Source organism: Phyllobates terribilis, unplaced genomic scaffold (assembly GCF_046119375.1).
Source record: "Phyllobates terribilis strain yellow unplaced genomic scaffold, ASM4611937v1 Scaffold_13__5_contigs__length_258822181, whole genome shotgun sequence".
Taxonomy (NCBI): domain Eukaryota; kingdom Metazoa; phylum Chordata; class Amphibia; order Anura; family Dendrobatidae; genus Phyllobates; species Phyllobates terribilis.
The window spans coordinates 160,981,437-161,004,274 of record NW_027362773.1 but is presented as its reverse complement, the minus strand read 5'-3'; the positions used below and the strand labels follow the sequence as shown (position 1 = coordinate 161,004,274).

General features: G+C 54.2%; 1 protein-coding gene across 18 annotated transcripts in view; it reads right to left on the bottom strand.

The window, feature by feature from the left end:
* Nucleotides 1–19,189, bottom strand: part of MADD (MAP kinase activating death domain) — a 75,948-nt gene extending 56,759 nt beyond the window's left edge. For 16 of the 18 annotated variants that reach the window (XM_073658934.1, XM_073658945.1, XM_073658940.1 and 13 more), the window contains exons 1-3: nt 19,041–19,189; nt 11,752–11,889; nt 10,030–10,593 (exon numbers count right to left, since the gene is read on the bottom strand). In XM_073658934.1, the coding sequence (XP_073515035.1) occupies nt 10,030–10,593; nt 11,752–11,813 (626 nt within the window). In that variant the 5' untranslated portion in view covers nt 11,814–11,889; nt 19,041–19,189. Of the gene's footprint in view, nt 1–10,029; nt 10,594–11,751; nt 11,890–12,563; nt 12,683–12,859; nt 12,981–19,040 lie in introns of those variants that run through there. The other 2 variants (XM_073658936.1, XM_073658935.1) reach the window with 2 other exon arrangements.
* Nucleotides 19,190–22,838: the final 3,649 nt, after the last annotated feature.

Sequence of the window (22,838 nt, the reverse complement as noted above, 5' to 3'; positions counted from 1 at the left end):
CCCTCCAGCGGGAGCACACGGCTGCATCTGACATGGACTGTGGAGGACCCCTCCAGCGGGAGCACATGGCTGCATCTGACATGGACTGTGGAGGACCCCTCCAGCGGGAGCACACGGCTGCATGTGACATGGACTGTGGAGGACCCCTCCAGCGGGAGCACACGGCTGCATGTGACATGGACTGTGGAGGACCCCTCCAGCGGGAGCACACGGCTGCATGTGACATGGACTGTGGAGGACCCCTCCAGCGGGAGCACACGGCCTCCACACGGACTGCGGTCCGGGCAAGTGATGGTACGTATAGAATGGCAACATTGGTGGGGTAATAAGTCACCGGTCACGGAAGTACCTATAGGTTATACCTACGGGAGCGACCAACAGGAAACTTCCCATATTGATCATCATAATTAAAGGCCATGACCGGACCTGTGTGTTGGGAATTAGTCCAGGAAGATCAATTATGTGACCCTGGAGAAAATGGAGATTCCAGAGCTGGAAATGAACAATGGAAAAAAGGCAGACAAGCCCAAAAACTGAATGAGAGCAACAAGGAAGCGGCAAACTAGTGCCCCCAATATCAGAAGTCACAGGAGAGAAGGAACGGCCACGGGGGATGCGGGAGGTCACTATACGTGTCCTGTATACAGCACTATATACCCCCATGGTGAGAGGTCACACACTATATACCATGCAGAAGTCTATACGCTCCACCTCCAGTGCTCGGGGAGCCCTATATCCGGGGTGCACAGCTGTATACAGCACTATATACTCCCATGGCGAGAGGTCACACACTATATACCATGTAGAAGTCTATACGCTCCACCTCCGGTGCCCAGGGAGCCCCATATCCGAGGTGCACAACTGTATACAGCACTATATACCCCCATGGTGAGAGGTCACACACTATATACCATACAGAGGTCCCTATACGCTCCATCTCCAGTGCCCGGGGAGCCCTATATCCGGGGTGCACAGCTGTATACAGAACTATATACCCCCATGGTGAGAGGTCACACACTATATACCATGCAGAGGTCTCTATACGCTCCACCTCCGGAGCCCGGGGAGCCTTATATCCAGGGCGCACAGCTGTATACAGCACTATATACCCCCATGGTGAGAGGTCACACACTATATACCATGCAGAGGTCTCTATACGCTCCACCTCCGGAGCCCGGGGAGCCTTATATCCAGGGCGCACAGCTGTATACAGCACTATATACACCCATGGTGAGACTTCACACCCTATATACCATGCAGAGGTCTCTATACGCTCCACCTCCGGAGCCCGGGGTGCACAGCTGTATACACATTTGCTCCCGTTTTTCGCCCTGCGGCTGCACTTTGTCGCCGGGTGCAGCCGCTCAGCATTCACATCAGTCTGTGACCCCAGGGGAGGGAGGAGATGATGAGCGATTACAGATTACTGCTCCTCTCGTACGTCGTGACAATGTGTCACCTGCAGCACAATGACAAGTCCGGGGGCAAATACTTATCGCAGGATAAAGAAGGAACAAAGAAAAAAATCCTCAGCAGAGCGAAGCACCAGCTTACAGGAGAGACCATCAGTACGGAGACTCATCTTCAAGGCAATGCATCATGGGAAAAATATATGCTAAGTAGCTCATCCGGCCAGACCCCAAATCAGCCGCCTACATACGGGGCTCTGGTTTGTCTGGTAGGAGCATCGTCCATGTTTTTTCTCATGAAGCTTTGCCTTGAAAAGAAGTCTCCATAACCAGTTGTGTCTGTAGCGAGAGTCGGTGCCTCCTGCATCTGCGCCATCTCCATTGGCCAACAAGTAGCATCTGTGCTGATGAGGAGCAAATGCCCCGAAACAGGGCTGCTCTCCTGACGGCAGTGTCTGGATTATAGAAGGAGCAGGCATATTTCGCTTGGGTTGTAACATGCCGAATCCTTTTCCACCTACAGAATATAGGCCGACACCGGCTTAGTCCCTACCCCTCATTGTACACACATGCACGCTTGGCTGAGATGAGCATGGATACGGGAGCTGTATACAGGACTAGCACCGCACTGGAGTAGTATAGCCGGCTTTGGAGGGTTTAGATAGCTTCTAAATTTAGTGGGGTCCGGACACTGGGACCAGCAACAATCTGCAGATTGGGACCCTTATTCCTGTTAGGATGGTGGCAGCAGTGCACTCGATCTAGGGGACTGCGGAGCGCTGCACTCGTTTTTTTTTCCAGCAGCTCCACAGAGGATGAATGATCCGGCATAAATAGGGGGATACAATGCCCCCATATTTTCCCAGGAGAATGCATTTCAAAAAGGTGGTATCTTCCGCATTGGAGTAGTGCACCACGGACTTGCGGGGGGCTGTTGCCCCAAACTGTGCGCCCCCCGCTGCTGCCTGGAGAGATGAGTCACCGTGCCTGAGTAAATAAAATGCTAAGCGCTGCCATTCCTCCAGCTTTCGGCGCTCAGTTCTTGGGTTTGGACGGTCACCGGCCCATTTTTACTTTTTGGAGCAAGTTGATCTCCCAGTATGCCTCGTCAGACGGCCGCCACCACCAGGTAGTGTTTGATTTCTCTGCAGCGCCACCATGGGGGAAGAGAAGCATAGCATGGTGCTGGACAGCCTGCCGTCACAGCCTGCTGGGAGTTGTAGTGTCACATTCGGCATGTCGTATGCTGTTTTTTGCAGAAGTGGCCAGAACTAATCCCCATTTTACGTTGTCATTCGGCCGTGAAGCAGCAGATGAACGGCTCGAAACGTCGCGTTTCCAAGCGGGCGGGGTCATCTCTTATTATCGAGCTCCAGAACTGATGTGGAAAAAGGGAAAGTCACGCACCCGCCCGCCCCGAGGATCACATGGAAGACAATTTTACGGTTGAAAGACGGTCACAGACGGAATAAATCTCATTAATGGACACGCGGGTCCAGGAGCGCTGGTGAGAGCCAGCAGTACCTGCCAGGAAGGGCCAGCCCCGTACCTGCTGCCCATTATCACACGTGGACTAGCCTGCGGTCCGTCCGCTGGCATTTCTCTGCACACAAGGTGGCAGGGATTCATGTGAATGGGCTGCAGTTCTCTGCAAGGCCAGGAGCGCTGCTCTGGAGAGAAAGCTTCCCAGTCCCCGCACTTCATCCGGGGTCTCTGTTCAGCAGCTGTTTGAGAACAGGCTCTGTCCTCCCGTGTTTACATGTGCACACAAAGACCGGTCATACAAGTGTCATGGAAAGGCAAACACGAGCCGCTCCGGCAGCAAGTTACAGGAGCACAATGGTGGTGTTGTCACAGGGACGGTGTACAGAGGTGCGGAGCGCTGCAGAGCAAAGGGGTTACACAGGATTCAGTAAGAGCTTCGTATGTGCCATGTAAGGACCTGTCCATCTAAGGTGATGGTTACCGCTGAGGCCAATGATTGACTGCAGCATTGACGGCCCCGTGCGTAAAGGACAGGAAGTATGGAGGTTGGCGTGGGATCGGAGGACGAGTGTACTTCATTATGCTACGATATCCAGGTAGCGGCTACTCGTCTCCTGCGGCGCAGATAAGACATTATCTGATGATATCCGTGCAGCCGGCGGCTCAATCATGGAGGGGTTAAAAACCACAGTGTCATACAGAGCAGGGGAGAGGAGTCGCATCCCCCCAGCACAGTGTCATACAAAGTAGGGGAGAGGAGTCACATCCCCCCGCACAGTGTCATACAAAGTAGGGGAGAGGAGTCACATCCCCCCCCTGCGCAGTGTCATACAGAGTAGGGGAGAGGAGTCACATCCCCCCCCTGCGCAGTGTCATACAGAGTAGGGGAGAGGAGTCACATCCCCCCGCACAGTGTCATACAGAGTAGGGGAGAGGAGTCACATCCCCCCCCTGCGCAGTGTCATACAGAGTAGGGGAGAGGAGTCACATCCCCCCGCACAGTGTCATACAGAGTAGGGGAGAGGAGTCACATCCCCCCCGCACAGTGTCATATAGAGGAGAGGGGTCACATCCCCCCCGCACAGTGTCATACAGAGTAGGGGAGAGGAGTCACATACCCCCCGCACAGTGTCATACAGAGTAGGGGAGAGGAGTCGCATCCCCCCACACAGTCATACAGAGTAGGGGAGAGGAGTCACATACCCCCCGCAGAGTGTCATACAGAGTAGGGGAGAGGAGTCACATACCCCCCGCAGAGTGTCATACAGAGTAGGGGAAAGGAGTCACATCCCCCCCGCACAGTGTCATACAGAGTAGGGGAGAGGAGTCACATCCCCCCGCACAGTGTCATACAGAGTAGGGGAGAGGAGTCACATCCCCCCCGCACAGTGTCATACAGAGTAGGGGAGAGGAGTCACATCCCCCCCGCACAGTGTCATACAGAGTAGGGGAGAGGAGTCACATCCCCCCCGCACAGTGTCATACAGAGTAGGGGAAAGGAGTCACATCCCCCCCGCACAGTGTCATATAGAGGAGAGGGGTCACATCCCCCCGCACAGTGTCATACAGAGTAGGGGAGAGGAGTCGCATCCCCCACCACACAGTGTCATACAGAGTAGGGTAGAGGAGTCGCATCCCCCCGCACAGTGTCATACAGAGTAGGGGAGAGGAGTCACATCCCCCCCGCACAGTGTCATACAGAGCCGGGGAGAGGAGTCACATCCCCCCCGCACAGTGTCATACAGAGTAGGGGAGAGGAGTCACATCCCCCCCGCACAGTGTCATACAGAGTAGGGGAGAGGAGTCACATCCCCCCCGCACAGTGTCATACAGAGTAGGGGAGAGGAGTCACATTACCCCCGCACAGTGTCATACAGAGTAGGGGAGAGGAGTCACATCCCCCCCGCACAGTGTCATACAGAGTAGGGGAGAGGAGTCACATCCCCCCCGCACAGTGTCATACAGAGTAGGGGAGAGGAGTCACATCCCCCCCGCACAGTGTCATACAGAGTAGGGGAGAGGAGTCGCATCCCCCCACACAGTGTCATACAGAGTAGGGGAGAGGAGTCGCATCCCCCCACACAGTGTCATACAGAGTAGGGGAGAGGAGTCACATCCCCCCCGCACAGTGTCATACAGAGTAGGGGAGAGGAGTCACATCCCCCCCGCACAGTGTCATACAGAGTAGGGGAGAGGAGTCACATCCCCCCCGCACAGTGTCATACAGAGTAGGGGAGAGGAGTCACATCCCCCCCGCACAGTGTCATACAGAGTAGGGGAGAGGAGTCACATCCCCCCCGCACAGTGTCATACAGAGTAGGGGAAAGGAGTCACATCCCCCCCGCACAGTGTCATATAGAGGAGAGGGGTCACATCCCCCCGCACAGTGTCATACAGAGTAGGGGAGAGGAGTCGCATCCCCCCCGCACAGTGTCATACAGAGTAGGGGAGAGGAGTCACATCCCCCCCGCACAGTGTCATACAGAGTAGGGGAGAGGAGTCACATCCCCCCCGCACAGTGTCATACAGAGTAGGGGAGAGGAATCACATACCCCCCGCACAGTGTCATACAGAGTAGGGGAGAGGAGTCACATCCCCCCCGCAGAGTGTCATACAGAGTAGGGGAGAGGAGTCACATCCCCCCCGCACAGTGTCATACAGAGTAGGGGAGAGGAGTCACATCCCCCCCGCACAGTGTCATACAGAGTAGGGGAGAGGAGTCACATCCCCCCCGCACAGTGTCATACAGAGTAGGGGAGAGGAGTCACATCCCCCCGCACAGTGTCATATAGAGGAGAGGAGTCACATCCCCCCCGCACAGTGTCATACAGAGTAGGGGTAAGGAGTCACATCCCCCCCGCACAGTGTCATACAGAGGAGAGGAGTCACATCCCCCCCGCACAGTGTCATACAGAGTAGGGGAGAGGAGTCACATCCCCCCCGCACAGTGTCATACAGAGTAGGGGAGAGGAGTCACATCCCCCCCGTACAGTGTCATACGGAGTAGGGGAGAGGAGTCACATCCCCCCGCACAGTGTCATACAGAGTAGGGAAGAGGAGTCACATCCCCCCCCGTACAGTGTCATACGGAGTAGGGGAGAGGAGTCACATACCCCCCGCACAGTGTCATACGGAGTAGGGGAGAGGAGTCACATACCCCCCGCACAGTGTCATACAGAGTAGGGGAGAGGAGTCACATACCCCCCGCACAGTGTCATACAGAGTAGGGGAGAGGAGTCACATACCCCCCGCACAGTGTCATACAGAGTAGGGGAGAGGAGTCACATTCCCCCGCACAGTGTCATACAGAGTAGGGGAGAGGAGTCACATCCCCCCCACACAGTGTCATACAGAGTAAGGGAGAGGAGTCACATTCCCCGGCACAGTGTCATACAGAGTAGGGGAGAGGAGTCACATCCCCCCCGCACAGTGTCATACAGAGTAGGGGAAAGGAGTCACATCCCCCCCGCACAGTGTCATACAGAGTAGGGGAGAGGAGTCACATCCCCCCCGCACAGTGTCATACAGAGTAAGGGAGAGGAGTCACATTCCCCGGCACAGTGTCATACAGAGTAGGGGAGAGGAGTCACATCCCCCCCGCACAGTGTCATACAGAGTAGGGGAAAGGAGTCACATCCCCCCCGCACAGTGTCATACAGAGTAGGGGAGAGGAGTCACATCCCCCCCGCACAGTGTCATACAGAGTAGGGGAGAGGAGTCACATCCCCCCCGCACAGTGTCATACAGAGTAGGGGAGAGGAGTCACACCCCCCCCCGCACAGTGTCATACAGAGTAAGGGAGAGGAGTCACATTCCCCGGCACAGTGTCATACAGAGTAGGGGAGAGGAGTCACATCCCCCCCGCACAGTGTCATACAGAGTAGGGGAGAGGAGTCACATCCCCCCCGCACAGTGTCATACAGAGTAGGGGAAAGGAGTCACATCCCCCCCGCACAGTGTCATACAGAGTAGGGGAGAGGAGTCACATCCCCCCCGCACAGTGTCATACAGAGTAGGGGAGAGGAGTCACATCCCCCCCGCACAGTGTCATACAGAGTAGGGGAGAGGAGTCACATCCCCCCCGCACAGTGTCATACAGAGTAAGGGAGAGGAGTCAAATCCCCCCCCCCCCCCCCCCCGCACAGTGTCATACAGAGTAGGGGAGAGGAGTCACACCCCCCCCCCCGCACAGTGTCATACAGAGTAGGGGAGAGGAATCACATACCCCCCACACAGTGTCATACAGAGTAGGGGAGAGGAATCACATACCCCCCACACAGTGTCATACAGAGTAGGGGAGAGAAATCACATACCCCCCACACAGTGTCATACAGAGTAGGGGAGAGGAGTCGCATCCCCCCAGCACAGTGTCATACAGAGTAGGGGAGAGGAGTCGCATCCCCTCCGCACAGTGTCATACAGAGTAGGGGAGAGGAGTCGCATCCCCCCAGCACAGTGTCATACAGAGTAGGGGAGAGGAGTCGCATCCCCCCAGCACAGTGTCATACAGAGTAGGGGAGAGGAGTCGCATCCCCTCCGCACAGTGTCATACAGAGTAGGGGAGAGGAGTCGCATCCCCTCCGCACAGTGTCATACAGAGTAGGGGAGAGGAGTCGCATCCCCTCCGCACAGTGTCATACAGAGTAGGGGAGAGGAGTCACACCCCCCCCCCCCCCGCATAGTGTCATACAGAGTAGGGGAAAAGAGTCACATCCCCCCGCACAGTGTCATACAGAGTAGGGGAGAGGAGTCACATCCCCCCCCCCGCATAGTGTCATACAGAGTAGGGGAGAGGAGTCACACCCCCCCCGCACAGTGTCATACAGAGTAGGGGTAAGGAGTCACATACCCCCCCCCCCGCACAGTGTCATACAGAGTAGGGGAGAGGAGTCACATCCCCCCCCCCGCACAGTGTCATACAGAGTAGGGGAGAGGAGTCACATCCCCCCCCCCCGCATAGTGTCATACAGAGTAGGGGAGAGGAGTCACACCCCCCCCGCACAGTGTCATACAGAGTAGGGGAGAGGAGTCACATACCCCCCCCCCCCCGCACAGTGTCATACAGAGTAGGGGAGAGGAGTCACATCCCCCCCCCCCCCCGCACAGTGTCATACAGAGTAGGGGAGAGGAGTCACATCCCCCCCCCCCCCGCACAGTGTCATACAGAGTAGGGGAGAGGAGTCACACCCCCCCCCCGCACAGTGTCATACAGAGTAGGGGAGAGGAGTCACATCCCCCCCCCCCCCCCCGCACAGTGTCATACAGAGTAGGGGAGAGGAGTCACATACCCCCCACACAGTGTCATACAGAGTAGGGGAGAGGCGTCGCATCCCCCCAGCACAGTGTCATACAGAGTAGGGGAGAGGAGTCACATCCCCCCGCACAGTGTCATACAGAGTAGGGGAGAGGAGTCACATCCCCCCGCACAGTGTCATACAGAGTAGGGGAGAGGAGTCACACCCCCCCCCCCGCACAGTGTCATATAGCGGAGGGGAGTCACATCCCCCCACACAGTGTAAGCCAGCGCTCGCTGAATGAGTGGCCTGCAGCTAGCAACGCTCCGCTGCGCTCACCATCGCACAACTCCATCTACTCGGAAAGTCTTGGCTAAATGGTTGTAAATTAATTTTGCTTCACTGAGCAGCCGAGTTACAGGGGACGAGGCCCAGTGTGTAATCAGGATCTTGTGAGAAATGTATTTTTTATATTTCTGGCAAAATTTGTTTTTGATTTTTTTTTCCAAGATCAAACTTATTAAAATAAAGATTAGAAATCCTGCTGTTCACCACTCCCTGTGTAGGGAGAAGGTGAGCTGTGACATCATGTATGGTGAATGATGGATCCTGTGTCATCTACTGTATATAGAGGTGTTATCAGTCATTGTACAGGAGGAGGAGGGGAGCTGTGACATCACCTATTGTGAATGGTGGATCCTGCGTTATCCACTGTATATAGAGGAATTATCAGTCATTGTAGAGGAGGAGGAGGTGAGCTGTGACATCACCTATTGTGAATGGTGGATCCTGCGTTATCCGCTGTATATAGAGAAATTATCAGTCATTGTACAGGAGGAGGTGAGCTGTGACATCACCTATTGTGAATGGTGGATCCTGCGTTATCCGCTGTATATAGAGAAATTATCAGTCACTGTACAGGAGGAGGAGGTGAGCTGTGACATCCCCTATTGTGAATGGTGGATCCTGTGTCATCTACTGTATATAGAGGTGTGATCAGTCACTGTACAGGAGGAGGAGGAGGTGAGCGGTGACATCACGTATTGTGAATGGTGGATCCTGTGTTATCTACTGTACATAGGGGTGTTATCAGTCATTGTAAAGGAGGAGGTGGTGAGCTTAACATCACCTATTGTGAATGGTGGGATCCTGCATTATCCGCTGTATATAGAGGAATTATCAGTCATTGTACAGGAGGAGGAGGTGAGCTGTGACATCCCCCATTGTGAATGGTGGATCCTGTGTTATCTACTGTATATAGCGTAAGATCCAAGCTGTCATGACTTCCCTGTACTGGACAATCAGTCGGAGCGCTCTCGTATGTGACAGAGGACACCTGAGGTCTCGCCTCCTGTTGGGATCACCGCTAATCCTAAATACATGCAGAGGCCGAGCATGGATCCACCATCTGTTCCTGTGTGATGGGATAAGGTCCCTGCCGGCAGCTCACAGCCACACGGACGTCTCCGCTGACACTGAGCAATAAGCAACATAATGGGTGCAGGCCGTTCTGGCACTTGTAGTGCCCTGTAGAGCAGCATTATCCAATCAGTGACTTTCCAGAATCTAAGAAACTCCCTGACAGCGGCAAATTCAGCCAATGATTTCATACACATTGCAACTGTAGTACAACCTCATTCACGTGAGTCAGCGCTGCAGTCCATCATTCTTAGGACGGGTGGGGGTCCCGGGATATATAGCGATATACCGTCACTTTATTAGAGAGAAATAGGTCTTTAAGGCACCGTACCAGTGTTAACATTTAAAGGGAAGAGCACACAACAAAAGCTGAATAAAAACTAATCTGACCATCAGCACACCTCCCTTCCACCAGGGTCATGACGGCGGCCCTGATGCCCAAGGACTCAGCCTTAGTAGGTGGGTGACGTGCCATGTCTTACCTTTGGACGCCCTTGGATAGCCCGGCCTTCTTGCTGACCAGCCGGTCGCTGCAGCAGTCCACCAGCCTCTTGAGAGTATAGAGACATTCCCGGAAGGTGGAGAAGAAGGGATAGTGGCTGATGATGCACAGCGAGGTCAGAGTGCTGTTACGAGATCTCTGCACTCCTTTAGACAGACGCTTCCCTCGAGGCGAGTGATTGATATCCGGAGTGGACTCTGCGCTCGGGGCCTGTAAGGTCGGCCCTCCATCTGTCCCCTCGGACCCGTTCTCGGGGGCCGGCTTGGGCTGTTTGCGGGTTTTGTCTCTCGGGATGCGTTTTTGAAAGGAGCGGTAGAAATTCACGCAGATCCCGTAGCGTATGATGCCGCTGTCCTTATCGGTGAGCGTGAACACAAACGAGGTGTCGTCCCGCAGGCTCATCCGTTTCTGCCGCACGCTGAGACATCCCTCTGGCTGGCAGAAGAACACCACGTCGGGGGGAAGGGGGAATTCTGGGTAGTCCTCGAGGGGGTACCGTCGAAGAAGCTCAGGCGTCTGGGCAACGCTATCGCTGCTCGGCTGCCTGGAGAGGAGAGGAAAGCAGTGAGTATAGATGGCGGACAAAACACAAGTCTTCATTATCAGACATCAGGAGCTTCAGAGCAGCGCTCAGTGTGCTGCAGTCTCTGTACTTCCTGCTCTTCTCAGATGCGCATGTGACCAGTGCAGCTAATCACTAGTCACAGCGGTGACCATCACGTCTGTGCAACTCGGGCAGAAAGTACAGAGACCAGCGGGGACAACCGGGAGGCACAGGAATTAGCATTCAGCAAAAACGTTCGCAGGACCTTGGTCACGTCGTCCATTTGTAGCCGCTGGACCAGAGCCCTGCGAATCTGCTCCTACCTGCCAGAGCCCCCGGCGCCTCTTATGATTGGTCAGCCCGGCAGGAAGTTATGCGTGCGCCATGCAATGATGGCATCACGCTGGAACTAATAGTCAGAAGAGGCGCCAAGGATGCCGGCAGGTGGGTGGTCCGCACCCTGTATCACGTCTGCAAGCAGTGACCAATGGTCGGACGAGTGAATGGGGGTCTCATCTTTTAAATCATACGGCCCTGCCGGGAAGAAGGGGGGGGGGCGGCTGTGACGATCCTGACCACATATGTGAACACTTGGCTTTAGGACGTTTTCAGCCTCATGATCCTTTCTAAGAATCCCCCCCACTACCCCCCAAAAAAAGGAAAACACTTGTTTTTTTGCTTTTCTCTCCCGGTCACATAGGTAGGAAATAGTTAATGACGCCTACTACCAACATGACATAAAGGTAATCTGATGTCCCCGGTGAACGAATGAAATATTAATTCAGGACGACTGATCCTCTCTGAATGGAAACCTAATTACGCTGCATAATCTCTAATTTCTCCCCATTATGACATTAACGATCGTCGGATGACGGTAAGAGCGAATGACGGCGGTTTTTCCACTTTCGGCTTTTATTTACTGCCTGCTTTTATTTTTAACCCCTTCCTGCTGTAGTATTTTTTTTAAATCTCCATCTTACAAATAGTTAGTTTGCTCGCTGCCACAATACACTGCAATACCTCAGTATTGAGCTGCACCGCCCCCCACCCACTATCGCTCTCTTCGTACACTGTGGGGGGCTTATTGGCATCACCAGCACCACAGACACGGGGACCCTCAATAGGCCACAACTATCCTTCCTGACGCCGAGGACTCACCTTGCGCCTATGATTACCAGGTAGTCCAGCAACCTGGGACACTGCTTCTTCTTCTGCCCCATGGTGCCACCGCTGCACTATATCATTTTACAGACGCTCGCCGGACCATCGCTGATCAGGTGGGAACATCCGCAGGACCTGGAGAGATGAAAGCTGATATTAGCACATGGCATGGTTATATATAGGCATTGTACTGGAGGGGTATACGGTGCCGTTCTGCACAACCTCCACACATCATCCAGTACATGTAGTCATCCGCAGACTCATATCCACCTGATCTGCTGCCAAAGACCACCCTAAGACAAATAGCAGACCTGTTCCCCCATGTCCCGGAGATCCCACCACTGCCGAACGCCCATCATCGCACCTACCTCCCCCACACATCCCTGCTCTCATCACTCCTCAGTCATCTCTGCCTTGCAGCACGGCGGTCTGGCATTCAGCCCCTCAGATGTCTATCACAGCCTTCCAATATGCAGCGCTGGCGCACGTCCCTGAGCGGCCTTACAGATGCTATATGAAGGGTCTCCGTCCTACAGCTAGGCGGTCTCGGCAGCACCGACCCTGTGCAGACCCCACCACCTGTAGCCCAACTACCATTATTGGATTTACAATGATGCCCAAATCACAAACCCTTGAGAGCCCACCATGCCGACGTACTGTGCAAAAGCAATTCCTCACCAGGATTGCTGCCCCAGCACAAACAGCCCGATTACAAGAGCAGCCCTCCTTCCACATCCATACCTCCCAGCACAGCTGCCTCTCGTCTCCCTGCCCCCGGCTCCATGCACCTGCCAATTATATTCACTTACCAGCCCGTATATTAGGAGCCCACGTCCCTGCCCTGGCAATCAATGCCCATCTGCACCAGCACAGTCATCTCTCTCCTTGCTGGATTGTCCCCACCGTGCACAAACCCCCCCCCCACCGTGCACCCCCCCCCCCCCAACGTGCACACCCGCCCCCCCCCCCTTCCACCGTGCACACCCGTCCCCCCCACCGTGCACACCCGTCCCCGCGCCTCAGCTCCAGCGCAGCCATCCTCGTACGTGCGATCAATCTCTCCCTATTAATCATCCGTCTCTGCTGCTCTTCTGGAATATCTCACCCTTCTTCCCTTCCCTCGCAGCAGCCATCCTCTGCCTGGCAGGAGTCATGTCCTCTCTAATCATCACTCCGCACATTTCGCACTCCGCACGCCAGTTTGTGAAGATGTAGCAGAGCTGAATTTGCAATTTCAGGTTGCAACACATGCACGAGACAGATCGGCATCTTTACTAGTGAAGGACAAATGGCCATAAGCCGACATCACCAAGAGTAGCGTGGCCGACAGTGCGGCTCCGTGGCACGCACAGCTCAGCTGGGGCTGCACATTAAGGTGTCAGGAGATGATAGTTACCCCTACAATTAATATCCGAAATGCTTTCAACACCAAAAAGGCACAGCACTTAAAGGGTTCTTCTCCTGGTCACTGGGGTCCAACCGGTGGGGCCCCGAATGTACAGAGACTATGGCACTGTAGAGCCCCCTCTAATGGAGCGGAGGTGCACATGCTCCACATTGTCTATGGGACTGCCGGGGAGAACAGAGCACTGTGCACCGCTATGTCCGCCAGTCCCAGAGACAGAGCGGAGAATGTGCTCCTCCGGGGGCTGTGCGGAGCCCCCATTCTCAGGATCACTGGGGTCCCAGCAGTCAGGAGGTTGTGATTAGGGGCAGAGCGTTCTGCTGTGTGATACGCCTGTATGTCAGATAGTAACAGTGTATTGCTTAGATATGATGGGTGGGGGTCCGACCTCTGCATCAGCGATGCGCCCCCCTCACTGTTTTCCCCAGAGTCACTCTCGGTCATCTACTGCACTGCAACTCCATGCAAGTGAATGCAGTCCACTTCTTTTTCCCTGGGAGCGCTGCTCTGCCGGGAAAAGCAGTAAAGGGAAACAGTGCTGAAAAAGCACATCTCAGGATCAGTAGGGGTCCAAGAGGTCGGACCCCTAACCATCATTCAGAGGGTTTTCCAGAGCATATATACGGATAGCCAATCCTCAGGACAGGTGATCAATGTCAGATCAATGGGGTCTGATAGCCTCACTGATCAGTGCCGGTGGTGGCTCCGCACACTGTGTAGTGGCTGTTCTCAGTACTGCAGCTCAGCTCCTAATAAAGTGAATGTGATCTAAGCGGCAGTTCCAAGAATGGCCACTACAGGGCATGTGGAGCAGTGCGGTACATTGTGACATGCGGCCACCAGCCCTATAAACTGATGATCATTGGGGGGCCGGGTATCGCAACCCCACTGGTCCGATATTGATGTCTTATCCTAAGGGAGGGCCATCAAAACAGAAGTCCTGGACAACCGCCAAGTGGTGGAAAATCCTAGCGATACATATCACATCCCCAATGCAGAGACTGAGTCTAAAGTATAACAGCGCCACATCTGTCCACTGGCCATGTGCGGTATTGCAGGCTGCTCCTCAGCCGATCTGTAATACCAGACAAAACCCAAAGACAGGAGAGGAGCCGTTTCTTGTACACATGCCTGTTAGGATAACAGATAAGGCAGCAGGTTTACCTTAAAGAGATTGTCCATTACTGATCTCCTTACTAATGGGCCCAACAAGAAAAAAGAAAAAAGGATCAAAAACAACTCCAAAGCCGGCGCTGCTCCCCTGTACTCAACACTGCGTCCCCCACTGATCCCCTGGTTATCAACATCTGATGGGGACGTCACGTGAGAGCTGCAGCCGATCATTACTGCTGAAGCCGATCCATGGCTGCGAACCTCACTTGATGCAGCACTGAGTACGGAGAAGCATTGATCCCCCCCACCCCCCACAGAGGACATGGCTGCGCACCCAAGTGCTCGGATCTGCTCACAATATCCACGTATGATTGCGGTATTACGCACTTTTTCAGCTGACAGTCGCCGATCTGCGCAATATCTCCCTGCAAGTTTCCGGCATCTGCTGTACGACGCCTCCTGCCGGACCAGAACTGACAATATCAACACAAAACTAGAAGCCTGAAGAGCCGTGCCGCCATCTGTACACAGACGTATCGCCGTCACGCCCGTGCACACATTCCTAGAGCGGCCTTGCTGGCTAACGGTGGCTGTGAATCTTACAAGCAGCGAGCCATCTGCCTCCTCTGAGCCGCACACCCGCCTCCATCTACAACCACCACGCAATCCTCCTCCTATTCACAGGCTCTGTCGCCGCTGTTAACCATTTACATTCTGCTGTCACTGACAGGTTTTGGGGATTTTTTGTTTTTTTTATTAATTATTTCATTTCACTTTGATTTTTTTTCCTTGTTTTTCAGGACATTGTATGGTAAAGTGAAATGTACATGTGCGCCAAAGTTTGCAGTTTTCCAACCTACCTAGAATTTGTTGACTGCGCCCACTTCCATTAGCCACACCCATTTTCAACATAGGCCACACCCACAAATCCATCTGCAGTCACGACTGCGCTACGATTACCGTGGCGTCGCCCTGGTATTACCACTTCTGAAAAGGTGGGTTACATCTAATATGGCCGACATTACTGCCCCCCACAGGGGTCGTCACCAAACATTCTGAGAGTCCTCAATGAAAAAACCTACCCATTTATACAGGGAAGAGAGGAGCCGCGCAGCACAGGAGCCGCGCCGGTTATCCGGCTTTCCCAGAAAAGGATAACTGGGAAATTTTTCAGCCTAATGAAATAGCATAGAATAAAAAAACAAACAAAAAAAAAAACACAAAGCAAAAAATAAATTACAACTGGCACATTTGCGCTAAACACGTTGCACATCGCTATTTGGACGAATCTGATGCAGAATCCGCTAACACAAAAAGCAGCACAAACAGTTAACCAACGGCCAGCGCAGACGGGGCCATAGACTATAATGGTGCTGACAGTGAACGTTCTCCGCCTCGTGCATCATTTTCGGGCCTACTGGAGGCGGACACGCAGACAGAGTAGGCCACATCTGGGTGTCCGTCACACGTTCACTCTGTCGGCACCATTATAGTTTATGGCCTCGTCGGTGCGTACACCCAAATCTCTCTTTGCGGGAGGTTTGGACAGAAGCCCGACAGGACCAACAACCAGGTGTGAAAGTACCTCAAGGCTTACACAGTTTTTCGGGTTCCTGACGTAGTACAAGTGAGACCTTCGCCTACAACTACACAGCTGCAGTAATGGAGCCAGGGCCTGCGGATCCAGCAGCAGAAATCACAACCTTCAGGTTCGTTCTCACGTTCCGTTATCTGATGAGGATTTTCTACATACAGCTATGGATTTCCTTGCTGAAAAAAGTGCACATTTTCTGCACCTGTAACCCTTTGCATTGCTTAGGGAGGACTCCGGTGACATCCACAGAGCTGGATTTTCCATGAATAAGATTTCCTGAAATCTCCTGGCGCTGTAATGTACAGGGAATTATCTGCTGTACATTCACGCCATAGAAACATGCGCTAGATCCATGGCGTTTGTCCTGTTGGGATCTAGCAGATCCACTATGCCTTTGGCAGTGATGTATGGATCGCTGAATACTTGGGGGCACAGTAAACGTAATGGAGATGTCAGCGAGGTGATGGAAAGGCTGCAGTTTATTCTCGGCCTCCTGTGGGACGACGCAACCATCTGCGCACGGACAATGTGCGAATCAGGTCGCGTTTTGCAACAAAAAGTCGTAATCAGGGATATAAAGAATCTCTGGAGATAATGGGGTGATGGCAGGAACCGGCGCTGGAGCAGCGGGGGGGATAATGACCTTCATCCAAACTGGAGAGGCCGCCGACAATGACTTCATTAGGAGTGAATGGGAGTGTGAGATGAAGAGGCAGCGGGGCCATGACGGGCAGGAGGGGGAAGAAGGGTGACCGAGACAGGAATGGTGAGAAGCGAGGGGGGAAAGGAAGAGGAAGCGACAGCAACTGGAGATCTGCAGATTAGGATGTCAAGAGTGACAGCAGATCACACGGAGATAAGCAGCTGCCGCACAGCGCTGGCGCCTTATATCCCACTGCAAATACAAGGATCAGAGGGGAACGTCTGCCCGATACAATGGCTCCAAGAGATGAGACTGTGCATGATAAGCGATGATGGACAATGTGAAACTTATCAAAAAGAGCAAAAAAATTCCAAAATTCTACGTGCCCCATACTGATCACTGCAATAATTTCAGCACCTCGCTCACCGCTCCATGGGATCTCCCAGTACACCAGAAAAAAAGCCAGTTAAAGGGGAGGTCACAAATGCAGGTCCACCCTTTTGGCAAATAACTGATTTAGCCATGGGGGAAGGGAGCTGCAGGAAACGTAGGAGTACATGGCGGCCATTCAGACAAGTAACAGGCGCGGATCAAACTGGGGAATCAGGGGACCCCCGTATTACACACTAAGAGGGGCACAAATAACAGGGGTGTAAGAGGCGGAGCACAGGGACAACCACACACCCTCTATACAGAGACTGAGGTTTGGGCCTTTAGGTACCATCTCTTCTAACCAACATTTTAAGCTTCTATAAGGAGAATGATCAGTAACAGATCTGGACATCAGCCATGTGACCCCCATTATACAGAACAGACGCAGAGGCGAGCAAGAAGGGAACGAACAGAAAATAGTCGCTGGAGGCCGGGACCGCAGGGCAGCGACGGGTCAGAGAGCATGATCGGGGGTCACAAGAACAGACCCACCAGGCCGCACACATGTGAACTGTGCAGGGGGCCAGAGAGCAGGATGGCGGAGGGCTCCCTTAGGCCCTTGGTCCAGCAGCCCTGTCCACAGCTTGTGGCCACCAAACCAGGGTCCTGCGAAGCTCCAGCTGCCAGCAGCCATGACACCCCAAGCCCTGAGATGTTATTCTGCGATGCACATGGCGTTGTGCGGACTCAGCACCGGTGGCACGGCATGTAATCATCTGACTTTACCCCTCCTCGGATTTGCACTTCGGATACTTTGCAGAACGTACGGCGGCCCCTCTATGCTGAGCCTGTAGAAGCCCCACAATGAGTAAGGGGCGGCCACTACCCCCTTCTTCTGCAGTACAGTGGATGATGACTACCCCCATCCGGTCAATGGACGGTGCGCACCACTGAGGGCAGCCGCAGGGCACAATGTCACCGCCGTCTGCACAGACCACACACAGATCAGGGAAGAGCGAATCGCGGTGATATGTGGGGTCCCGGGGCAGACACGCATATTGGTGGTACAGAGGGTCCCAGGGCAGACACAACATGGACGGTGGTGTACGGGAGGGGGGGGTCCTGGCATCTGACACGGACGGCGGTGTACGGGGGGTCCCGGGGCGCACGGCGGTGTACGGGGGGTCCCGGGGCGCACACGCATATTGGTGGTACAGAGGGTCCCAGGGCAGACACAACATGGACGGTGGTGTACGGGAGGGGGGGGTCCTGGCATCTGACACGGACGGCGGTGTACGGGGGGTCCCGGGGCGCACGCGCACGGCGGTGTACGGGGGTCCCGGGGCGCACGGCGGTGTACGGGGGGTCCCGGGGCGCACGCGCACGGCGGTGTACGGGGGGTCCCGGGGCGCACGCGCACGGCGGTGTACGGGGGGTCCCGGGGCGCACGGCGGTGTACGGGGGGTCCCGGGGCGCACGGCGGTGTACGGGGGGTCCCGGGGCGCACGGCGGTGTACGGGGGGTCCCGGGGCGCACGGCGGTGTACGGGGGGTCCCGGGGCGCACGGCGGTGTACGGGGGGTCCCGGGGCGCACGGCGGTGTACGGGGGGTCCCGGGGCGCACGGCGGTGTACGGGGGGTCCCGGGGCGCACGCGCACGGCGGTGTACGGGGGGTCCCGGGGCGCACGCGCACGGCGGTGTACGGGGGGTCCCGGGGCGCACGGCGGTGTACGGGGGGTCCCGGGGCGCACGCGCACGGCGGTGTACGGGGGGTCCCGGGGCGCACGCGCACGGCGGTGTACGGGGGTCCCGGGGCGCACGCGCACGGCGGTGTACGGGGGGTCCCGGGGCGCACGCGCACGGCGGTGTACGGGGGGTCCCGGGGCGCACGCGCACGGCGGTGTACGGGGGGTCCCGGGGGGCATCTGACACTCCACACCACCCTGCACCCAATGACCAGTGGCACCGGGGCCGCCGCCTGTCAGGGTCCTGCTCCTCCCATGGGCAGTGACTGGCAGCACTGGAGCAGGAGGACGTCAGGGAGATGCAGGATGAATGATGGAGGAGCAGAGACACCACAGCAGCTGCCCGGGAGCAGTGACAGCGGGGAGGAGCAGCACAGGGGCGCACACGGCCGGACACACCGGCAGACCACTGACCTGTCACCGCCACAGCCTCTCCGGAGCAGACACCGTACAGGAGCGCGCACCGGCTGCTCCCCGCCCGCGCATCACCAGCAGGGCCGAGCCACGCCCCCTCCCGCCTGCTGCCCACGACGTGACGCACGTCCAATCCCGGCGTCATGACGTCCTCTGCCTGGTTTCTATGGCGACGATGTGAGGCCTAGGAACAGCACCAAAGCCTCAGTAGAGTAATACACCGAAATGTATGAAAATAAAAGCGTCTGTGGAACTGCAGCTCCTGTGCGGAGCCCACCTGCAGGGGGCGGCTGATAACTGCTCGGGGGGCTACGTCCGGGCCCTCACACTCCCAGGGACCCCTCTGCTCTATACCTTATTATTTTGGGGGATTTTCAGGCAGTAGGAGTTGTAGTTTATGTCGTCGCCACTTTGGGGTCTGTTCGACTTTCTGTTCTTTTAATTCCACTTTTTAGGCGTCAAAGTGACCAAAAATCTGCAATTCTGACACATAAATGTCACGTGTGCAGATCGGGGGTCCGTGAGGCGCCATGACGGCGGTCTGAGCTGGTGTCAGTGCACCGTGGACCCCACTGTGAGGACTCGTGTCCAGATGTCAGCGTCCTGCACCGCCGCCTCATGACGGGTAGCCGCCTCGTGCCCTGGATCTGGAGGATCGTCACCTTCTACGATTGCTGGATTTTATGGCCTCGTGTTTACTGGAAGAACCGGACTGGCGGCCTAGACGGGGCGCGCGGCCTGTGCGCTCCCACATTGCTGGGGTTTTATTGGAATTCTTCCCCGTGTGCAGAGAAAGCTGCATCCAGAATATATGACGTAATTCACGGATAATAACTCGGCCTCCAGCGTGTTCCTATGACAGGAGTCACTTCTCCATACACAGAAGCACCATTGTGACATTAAGACATTTACAGGAGGAGTAACTGAGGAAAAGGCACACCACAGAATGCCCGGAAAAGACGCCCCAGAATCGTTACTTCACTGGGTGTTTACTAAAACAGATATGGCGGCGACATTACCGGAACAAGGCGCTACGTGTAGTTATATGTGTATTTATGAGGGATTTCTGCGGTGCCACTCGCTAACTGCTATATGGGAAGACAAGATGAGGACGCTGTGTGAACGCCAAGTGTGGAAGATGTCCCCTGTCCTATCCAGTCACTGGGACCACCACCGGGGCCTATCTGAATTGAGCAAGGGTTGAGCATGCCCACCTCCGCTCCATTTATTCTCCATGGGACCGTCAAGGATAACAGCCGAGGGGGTCGCGCAGATCCCACCGCTGCCACCAGTCTGTCAGGGAATGCAACTCCGCTGCCTCCAATCGTCAGGACAATTACACAATTGACTGACGAGTCTACTACTAGGCCGATTATTGGGGAACTCACCGTGAGTGTATGGTATATACACTGGCGATTCCAAAGCATGAAACATATATGTATACCACAGTATGGTCATTGCATACTCCACAATAACAAAAGGGAACCACTACTAGCTGCACCACCAATCGTTTATAGGCCGATTGGACACCCATTCCAGGTATCATATGGTATCTTCAGGGGTGTGATTTACAGAGCAAGAGGAACAGAGCTATTAAAATTTATATATTTAACCCTTTCACGACCTATGACATATAGATACGTCATAGGTCGTGTCTCTACCTTTGATGCGGGCTCCAGCGCTGAGCCCGCATCTTTTCTGGCACACGACAACTGTGACGGAAAAATAAAAAAGTTATAAAGAAGGGGAGCAAAAACGGAAAATCCCAATGTCGTGAAGGGATTAATTCAGAGAAGTAGGTTGTATTTATAAAAATATACAAAGATGACACAAAATGGGAACAAAACAATACAGTATATACAATTACATATCATAAAAGGGATAATAAAAGAAAATTACAAACCCTGATGTTGCAGGAATGGATCTTATCTTTATGGAGCGAAGTGCTCCGATAAGGAAAATGGATACTCTCACAACGAACTATGTCTTCCAGAATGAACGAAGACAGAACCCCAAACGCTCATTTTTATTAGATCAGGGTTTCTCCCTCGTACCTCCCCTTTGTGAGCTCATATTGGGGCTGGTTGTGGGAATTGCTAGGCCTGATAGATTTTTATGAGATACCCAATTTACAGGATATCTTCACCCCTGGATGTTCCAGGCGGTAGATATTGTCGTCATGCTCCTTTTCTTGATTTTACCTTTCTATAGAGATGAATTACGACATGTATAGCATCATCCATCGGACCAATATTAAGTTGGAGGGATTCTGCTGACCTTTTGGTGATGTGAATAAATGCGTTATGTTTGTCCCTTTGCTATGACGCCCAAAATATATCTCCCATAAATATCAGATCAATGCAAACTCCAATATTCATCACTGACTCAGTCTCAGAAAAATCCTTCGAACAGAGGAAGCCCCTGTACTTCTCCGCCTCTGAATACACGAATCCCAGCTTTGCTGTATAGCTGGTAGCAATTACCTGATCACAGCAGGAGGCCCCTACTTCAATGGAGGTTGACGTGTCAGCTCTTTCTCACTTCCCCAGTTATAATTAGTTTCTCTCTTCCTCGGCTATAATTAATCCCATATGTTCAATGTGAGGATGATATGTACACTGAAAGAGCAGCTATAATTTGAGATCCGCTCGTTGGTTTTCCTTGTGTATTGGGGAATTACTATTTAAGCTTTTTTTAGATATGTACTTTCTGATTAGTTCACTGAAGGTGAAACCAAGAATGTCCTCAGTGTCAGGTTATTTTCCCAGTTTATTGCTCGTTACAGGCCGGACACGTTTTGCTGTATTTTACAAGCTCGGCTGACATCTTTATATAGTCGGCAATTACAGCTCCCTGGTGAAATGTCCTCCTACATTCCTGAGCTCACAGTCTGCACGGGGTTAAAGCCGAAATCCAAAGAGTGATCCAGTCATAGACTGCAAGTCCCTAGTATATATATGTCCATCTGCACCTACTGGCTATTTGCCACCATAGATGGGGGTCCGCAGCTTGTGACCCCTCAGTGAGCCTGTACCCCTCTGTGTGAGCGGCTCTGGTTCTGGCCGACTTGAGCTGTTATGTGAATGGCTGCCATTAAAGCGACATTTTGCACCAGACAGACTCCAGACTGACACCCGGCACCTCCAACGATCAGCTGTTATCAGCTCCGCAGCGGCCATGTATACACAGTATATTGAAGCAGAATAGCGCAGCTCCGTATACCGTGCAGTCGCCGTTCTCAGTACTGCAGCTCAGCTCATCAAAGTCAATGGGATCTGAGCTGCAGTACCGAGAACAGCCACTACATGGTGTATGGAGCTGCGCTGCTCCAGCTCTGTGCACTGTATGATCCTACCACCGCTGGTGCTGATCTGTGGAGATGCCGGGGGTTGGACCCCCACTGATCTGATACTGATAACCGTGATGGGGCCTCCTTAGCCGTGTGCTGTAGTTATGGCCTGGAGACTTGCACAGGCTGTAGGCCCCCCGGGCACCGCCATAGGGACCGGCGCAGACCCCTATATACAGTAAGGTCATAGCAGTGCTGGATATCACCATTTACATTCTCCCCATACAGAATCTTTTTCATTGCGTTCTGACGGCAGGATGCCCCCCGCGGACATTTCCTCACCGTTCTCTCTGACCGCATTATCTCTGACCGCAGCCACATATCGGACATGCCGGGTCATCAGGATGGAGAATTCTGGAATAACAAGATTGTCTGTCGGATCAGAGCCACATCACGGCCGCCACGGAGAAAAGTAAGGTTGTAGCTAAAGGGTTAACCACTATTAGGAC